The 7,816-nt window shown below is 42.7% G+C and overlaps 2 protein-coding genes across 2 annotated transcripts in view; one reads left to right on the forward strand and one right to left on the reverse strand.

Annotated features, from left to right (window-relative positions):
* Positions 1–4,263, reverse strand: part of esf1 (ESF1 nucleolar pre-rRNA processing protein) — a 9,340-nt gene extending 5,077 nt beyond the window's left edge. The window contains exons 1-5 of the mRNA XM_087173243.1: positions 4,203–4,263; positions 2,363–2,776; positions 1,355–1,698; positions 1,116–1,226; positions 54–179 (exon numbers count right to left, since the gene is read on the reverse strand). Of these exons, the coding sequence (XP_087029369.1) occupies positions 54–179; positions 1,116–1,226; positions 1,355–1,698; positions 2,363–2,753 (972 nt within the window). The 5' untranslated portion in view covers positions 2,754–2,776; positions 4,203–4,263. The remainder of the gene's footprint in view (positions 1–53; positions 180–1,115; positions 1,227–1,354; positions 1,699–2,362; positions 2,777–4,202) is intronic.
* An 869-nt stretch (positions 4,264–5,132) lies between these two features.
* The window catches only part of ndufaf5 (NADH:ubiquinone oxidoreductase complex assembly factor 5), a 6,485-nt gene continuing 3,801 nt past the window's right edge, over positions 5,133–7,816 (forward strand). The window contains exons 1-6 of the mRNA XM_023403463.2: positions 5,133–5,486; positions 5,876–5,916; positions 6,232–6,295; positions 6,379–6,426; positions 6,517–6,620; positions 7,124–7,196. Of these exons, the coding sequence (XP_023259231.1) occupies positions 5,220–5,486; positions 5,876–5,916; positions 6,232–6,295; positions 6,379–6,426; positions 6,517–6,620; positions 7,124–7,196 (597 nt within the window). The 5' untranslated portion in view covers positions 5,133–5,219. The remainder of the gene's footprint in view (positions 5,487–5,875; positions 5,917–6,231; positions 6,296–6,378; positions 6,427–6,516; positions 6,621–7,123; positions 7,197–7,816) is intronic.

Consider the following 7,816-nt stretch of genomic DNA (forward strand, 5'->3'; position numbering starts at 1 on the left):
TTCAATCTGTGTGTGTGTGTGTGTGTGTGTGTGTGTGTGTGTGTGTGTGTGTGTGTGTGTGTGTCACACCTCTCCTCCTCAGTGTCGTCCTCCGAGTCGTCGGGCAGCGCCCTCAGCTCCATCGGTCCCTGACTCTCCTCCACCTTCAGCCTCTCCTTTCCAAAGTCTGACGGGTAAATCTAGACAACAACACCCAGCATGCACTGCGGTTAACCTCTGTCACACAGACTCCGCACTCACACCTGTCCACCTGAAGTCCATCTCTGTTGTCATGACGACTGCTCACGTTGATGGAGGGTCCTGCATCTTATCATAGGTGCAGTGGTCATGACAACAGAAATACAAAGACAAAACCTGGACGTCCAGGTGCCATGAGCTCCAGCAGCTGGGGGTGTTTTCCCCTGGTTTCGCCTCTCAGGTACAAACAGGTACAAACAGGTACAAACAGCCGGATCCAGCTCCTGGTTTTATTTTCGCCTCCTGGTCACATTCAGTTTTGTTCTTATATATATTTGCATTTTGCTTTAAAAAAAAAAAAGATTAAAACAACAAATTAATTACCAATAAAGAAGACGACTGATTCTCTGTCGATCAGCTGATCGATTAATCAACTATTCATTGCAGCTCTGTTTTATTTCTACATAAACTAATTAATTCATTAGGATCAATAGAGTGAAAAGAAACACATCCAGGAGCTGAAGGACAAATAATCACATCAGTAAAGACATTAAATATCTATCAGAACCTTCTGGAAAGAAAACTTCATTATTGATGATTATTTTATTATTTTCTGTCTGATCAAATTTGGGGGGAATTTATTTTATTGGTTAAAAAAATAAAATAACAATACAGATAATCGGAAGATGCTGAATATTAAAACCAATAATCAGTCGATCCCTCGCTCACAAACACAAACCTCATCTGATTGGCTCAAAACAACAACTCACACCTGTTTATTAGCATATGAAGCAGGAAGTGAGATCTGATCTCAGGTGTGAACTGACGAACTCAGAGCTGACCATGTGGACAGGACCCGTGTGTGTGTGTGTGTGTGTGTGTGTGTGTGTGTGTGTGTGTGTGTGTGTGTGTGTGTGTGTGTGTTCTGGGGTTGTTACCTTGACAGACAGCACGGCTCCTCCTTTCGGGGTGAAGGAGCTGCACAGAGCCAGCAGGTCTTTGGCCTTCATACGGTCCCAGTCCATGTTGCAGATGGCCAGCCGGACAGACACACACACACACACACACACACACACACACACACACACACACACACACACACACACACACACACACGTTCAGGAGTCATATAAAGGAGATGGCGTGTTCAGAGGGCGGGTGTTTCCAGACGTCGCCTCACCTCGTCACTTCGCGGCGCGTCTTTGCACAGCTCTCCCCAGTCGTGTTCGATCTCCTCTTCCTCTTTCCTCAAGATGGCGTCCACGTCGTCATCGTCGTCTTCGTCTGAGCTCGTCTCTACGTTGCCCTTCCCTCTGGCCAGATCCGGCCCACTGTCACTGTCCTCCTCTGAATCCAGACCGGACTCCTCCCCCTCCGACCCGCTCCCAGCATCACTCTCCTCCTCTGCATCTTCTTCATCCTCATCTTCCTCCTCACTGCCGTCTGTCACTCCGGCTCCCAGGTCGACACCGTCCTCCCCCTCCTCGTCAGTTTGCCGCTCCTCGTCATCATCGTCGTCATCTGAGGAAAAATAAAGTCACAGAGATCAGCTGACCGCAGAGACTCATGGGAGATTTTTGATCATTGATCAGGAGGAGGAGCCGAGTCACAGGAAGTTCAACAAACAGAGTCTGATTTTCATATTTTCAGCTGCTGATATCTGAGTCGTTTCTGCAGGAGACGCTCGCTGCTCTCTGCTCCTCCTTCTTCCACCTCAGACCTGCCGACCAATCACTGCTCTCCGTTCCACGCTCACAGTTAAAATCCGAAGGTGATAAAAGGATTTTTGGACTCTCACTATCAGACGCCTTTAAAAGCCTCTCTCTCCGTGTACCTGGGTCGTGTGACGTGCTGTGTCAGGTGCAGTGAGCTCAGCAGAGACACGAGGGTCGGACTGAGCTGCAGATTTTACTGACCAATATAAAAATATGGAATATGGTGGGAAACATTGAGATATTTGATATTATCGAACATCAGCCGAGCTTCTCCAGAGCCGTGAGAGCGTGTGTGAAGGTTCTGAAGCTTTGACCCAGGGACGTTGTGAAACACGGCGGATGTTGAGTTACTCTTGATCTGAATTTGTTTTTCATCAATTCGACCAATTGAATTTGATCAAATAGAAGAAAGAGATGAAGGAAGTGTTCTGGACGTGAGTGATGATGATGATGAACAAGCAGCTTCTCACCTTCATCCTCCACGACTCTGACTCCTCCTTCAGGCCGCTCTCCTTTAGCTCCGCCTCCTGTGCTCTTCACCAGCTTCTCCATCCCTTTCTTCTTCTTCTTCTTCTTCCCCTCAGCCGCCGCCTTCTTGTCCTCTTCTTCGTCGCCTTCGTCTTCGTCCTCGGAGTCGGAGAGTTTGTAGAAACGCTTCAGGTCGTCTGTGGAGGTGTGGTTGATGGGACGGCCTCGTTTGTCCACCGTGTACTTCACCTTGAAGCGCTTGTCGTGGAACATGGACTGGAAACGCTTGTCGATCTTGATCTTGCGTTCCCTCTCCGGCATCTCCCAGAAGCGCGGGTCATTCTGCACCCGCCTGAAGCGCTCGTCGCTCACCTGGTTCTTCTTGGACGACATGGCGGCAAAAATCAAAGCCTCACCTGCCGAATAAAAACAGAAGAAGAACAATTAATCCTTTTTCCACTTTCTTAAGGAACATGTGTTTTTTACAACTTCTCCTTGGTAGAACTGCAGCTGCCATGGGAATAAATCTCCTATAATTTACCACAATAATCACATGGTGTTTTTCCTTCTTTGTAAATCTTGATAAACAAATTTGTTGCATGAATTAACACAAAATCAATTATCTGGTCAGATGTCAAGTACAAACGAGTGAGTAAGTCACGTCAAACATCTTGATGTCTTCCAGACCAGACAATCATTTAATCACTAATCACAGAGAAGAACATGATAATCAATAAAAGAAAATAAAGGTGAGTTCAGGACCTGGAGTCAGAGCTGGGTGGCGGTCTAAAGAGGCTGAATGAGTCCGACTGAACCAGGATCAGAATCCGGGTTATTATCTCAGGAAGAAACAGAAAACAAGACAACACAAAAACACAAGCTGCAACAGAGAAGTAAAAAGAATAGAAGTAAGAACAGAGTCACAGGTTCAGTGAAAACATGTGACGTGTCAGAGAATAAAACACTTTCAGGTTAATTATTCCCACGTTTTCATCATGTGAAATGTTCAAATCAAACTGGAGTGAAACAACAAACAATTATCTCTCTTCCGCATCGTTACTGAACTTTAATGTATTCTCCTGCTTTTCTTTTATTATCTACTTTTTTATTTTACTATTATCATCATCTTTGTTAATATTTGTTATTCTTCATTATCATTATCATTATTATGTTGTTATTTTTGTATTTTCTCCCTGTATTTGTACAGAGAGAAAATAAACAAATAACAATAAATAGAAAAATGTGTAAATTAAATAAAAATAACAAAAAAATACAAATAAAACAACTAATATAAAATTAATTAAAAAAAATAATGTTCTGGATTATTACGTTCCGCTTTTCAACCTTTAACAGCTAAAACATGAGTAATTAGCCTTTACAGACCCAGTATGAAGATTACTAACTTCATTAATGTTTAAATAATTATTATAATAACTTATTATAATCGGGAGGATCCTTAAACATGGAAGCTGTTTTTACCCGTTTCCTTGGAGACACGTGAACCATAAACAGTGAGGGAGACACTTAAACAGGAAGTGACGAGAAGGTTTTAAACTAATTAAAGTTTAGTTGTTCATGAATCGACACGTCTGACTTCCTGTAGTGATAAGCAGGTAGGTACTGATGTTTAAAACACCTGGTTCAATGGTTCAAACACAACCCGAGTGTCTCGTGAGTCTCTGAACAACAACAGTCCGGACCGAGGTTTCACTCTCCAGTTTCCCGCCAACTGAGGAGTCCGTCCGGACTCACGCGCGCTTCGTCCGTTCACGGCGACACTAAACGCGTCTGAAACTCACTCTAACATATTTTAAACAAATTAAAATTAACGATAAGACTTACCGCTTCCTCCCTGCTCCCCTGCCACACGTGTTTTCCCACAATGCAACTGTTCCGTGACCCCTCCGTCTCCCCGCCCCTTTCTTGCTAAGGCGAGCGAAGTGGGACAAACGGAATTAAACTCGCGCTGCCTCTACGGCTCCTTCACAGAAATGACTTTTCTCTGCCTGTTATCAACCACTGAACAATTATTACCCGTTTTAAATGTATTTCACACCATTAACAGCTGAATTTAGATCCAATAAGGACAAACATTTCAATATTGTTGTTTCTAGTCATAAAGTCATAAATGTACAAGTCCAGAGCACAGCAAGAATTTCAGCCCTGTTCAATACTGTATGCAGTCAGAAGTTGTTTTTTTAAGTATATCATTAATCTGCAATTTTTTTTTCAAGTAATCGATTGATGGTTTGGTATGAAAGGAAAAAAAATTGTTTTAGTTTTTTTAGATTTTAGTTTTTAGTCAGTGTCTACGGAAACGTAATGCATTCACTTCAGACTTCAGATAATTACAAAATAGACCATTACAAGATCGGAGAAATTATCTCAGAATTCTGGGATTATTATCTCTTTAATTCAGAAAACAGAGCAGGTATTTTATTTCTATTTTTTAAGAAACCCTTTTTCTGACAAAAAATCCAGACTTTAAATTTTTTCTGAATTAACAAGATTATTAATTTAGAAAATCTGAGGATTTTAGAAAACTTTTCTTAAAAAAAAAAATTCTTAAAAAAAAAAAATTCTGCTGATTTTTTAAAATTGCATAATTAAATAATTTAATGCATTACGCTTCCGTAGAAAACTGTGAACAGTTTTTAGTTTTAGTTTTTTCGTTTTTAGTCCAGTTCCTGGCTGTGATCCAGTTCCACAGTTTTCAGTGAGCCCATCAGAATCCAGTTCCACCTTTTCCCTCCTCCTCTTCCTGAGGTCATTCAATGTGGAGGACAGGAAGAAGTCACCTCGGATGTTGTTCAGTGCTCTGATTGTCTGTAGTTGTGACCCGGAGCTCCGAACAGCACCATGAGCAGCAGAGTGTGTGGGAGAGTCCTGCAGAGGCTGCACACACCCGGATCCGCTCCTGCTGCGGCCCCCCCGGGCAGCTGGAGCCGGATCTCGTCCCCCTCCTGCAGACTCCGGGCTGGCCCGAGGTCTGAGCCCCCCAGCAGAGGACTGGCAGTGACGGGCAGGGGCCCCATGAATGTGTTCAACAGGGAGATGAAGAAGAGGCAGAAGAACTGGGCCGCGACGCTGCAGGACGGTCACCAGTACGACTACCTGAGGGACGAGGTATAAACCAGAGAAGAAGAATTCACTCACAGAGGGAGGGCAGCTACACACAACACAACAAACAGCAACAGAGGAGATGTGAACGTGATATTAATTAGTTGAAAACGTAAAAAGAACACGTGTAACCATGACAACCAAGGTCCCGTACACCTGCCCCAGTAGGGGCTCTACGTCAGGACACTCCTCCATCAGAAGGTTAAAAAAAAACGACCTATGTGGTCGTTCATGTTGGACTTTTCTTTATGGGGGCTCCTGGGACATAATCCTAACAGACTGGGGTCTTTGGTCCAATTTGTGTCACTGAGATACCATTTTAATCAATAATAGATAAATAAATAAACACAGCTATGAAATAAATAAAGGTTTATGCCTCCTGTGTTTGTTTGCAGGTTGGCAGTCGAGTGGCTGATCGGGTCTATGACATTGCGAGGTGAGTTCATGACGACAGCTGGATCCATGTTTAACACACAGTCCAGTCCACAGAGAGTCTGGGTTGATGCTGATGTTATTTAAATGTAAATTAAAAAACAATCTGTGCAGCCTGGCTTTATATAGTGTTGTATAATTATTATTATTGTAATGTTCTAATTTTCTGTTGCGTTTAATAATTGTATTTATTGCATCTTTGCATTAGTGTCCCAGTCTTTTGTTTACATCCTGTCCGTCACTTGTAAAGCACTTGGTTGTATGAATAATATATAAATAAAGTTTGATTGATTGACATTCTCTCTTCCTGTCTTCTCAGGACGTTTCCCCTGGCGTTGGACATCGGCGGTGGAAAAAGTCACATTGCAGAGCATTTAAACAAAGTACAGTCTGTTCACTGTGCGTCAGAGTTCAAACTGTCTTGAGCAGCTGAAATCACCTGGATGACTCTGTGTCTGTGTTTCAGGACGTCGTGGAGCGTCTGTTCCTCACCGACGTCTCAGAGAAGACTCTGGTGAGCGATGATGAAGACACAGTAAACAGCGACACGTGATGCTGCTGATGTACGTTCATGCTTTAACCGCTCTGTGGCTCTGACCTGCAGGAGCAGAGCAGACGGACGGAGATCCCCACCACCTGCGTCCTGGCTGATGAGGAGTTTCTGCCGTTTAAAGAAAACACCTTCGACCTGGTGGTGAGCAGCCTGAGGTGACTGACACCGTCGTGTCCGTGTGGCGTTCACAGACACTTGTACACACCAATTTAAGTTTCCATCCTGTGGTTCACTGCTCATACAGAAATGTGATATATGTGATGTGTGACATATATGTGTATAACAATAGAGATGATGCCATATATGTCACCTATATATTATTATCACATTTATACATCCTCTGGATATATGAAGAAATACTGTAAGTTTATAACATTGATGAGCTACCCCCAGTAAAATGAGTCTATAGTATAAACATACAAACACAAACATAGCTATATATATTTGTATGTGGTAGATGTATTCTGTATATCTGTATATGAAACTTTCTAATAGGTTTTATAAATCATTTTTACATGTTTTTATTTTATAGATACATGGAAGTTTGATTTATGTACATATATTACATTTGTGTATAGTTTCTTCAACATGTGTATTTTTGGTCAGGGGCTTTTAAACTCTTCTTCGTTGGTGTTTAATCTGTTCTCTGCTCTTTCAGCCTGCACTGGATCAACGACCTGCCAGGTGCTCTCAAACAGGTGAGAGAAGGTTCATGCACAATACAAACACTTGTGTCCTTCTGACCACCGGCCACTAGAGGGCGCAGGTTCACACTCTGTGTTTCCTGTGCAACATCAAGCCAGGATGAGTCTCCTCAGGTGTCTTGTTTACTGACGCTGAAAAATGTGGGACGCAGCAACAGTTCTGTTCTCTCCTCGAACTTTACATGATGAGTTCAAGGTCCTGAAAAAACTACTTTCAGCAATGAGATCCTACTAAACTATTTGTTCTTACCAAGTTAGAACAGTTGGTTTTTCACACGAGAGCTTTGTGTTTTCTTGTTTTTCCGTCTGTGATCATGATTTAATGACTTGATGAATTAATGAATTAACCTTAACTAGGAGATGTCTGTGCTTTTCATTCCTCCACACCAGCGACAGTCAGAGCGGCGGCCATTTTGGTTTCAGGTTGTCCGTTGGTCCGTCTCATGGACACGATGTCTCAGTAACACCTTGACAGAACTTCTTTAAATTTGGCACAAACATTCACCTGGACTCAGGGGTGAACTGATTAGATTTCTGTGGCTAAAGGTCAAAGGTCAGTGTGACCTCACAAATAACCTTTTAGCCATTACTCAAGAGTTCACAGCAATTATGACAAACTTTCACACAAATGGTTCATTTTGTCTCTG

The sequence above is a fragment of the Seriola lalandi genome, unplaced genomic scaffold, assembly GCF_002814215.2.
Source record: "Seriola lalandi dorsalis isolate HSWRI2012SDOR001 ecotype SW California unplaced genomic scaffold, Sedor1 jcf7180002054138, whole genome shotgun sequence".
NCBI lineage: Eukaryota > Metazoa > Chordata > Actinopteri > Carangiformes > Carangidae > Seriola > Seriola lalandi.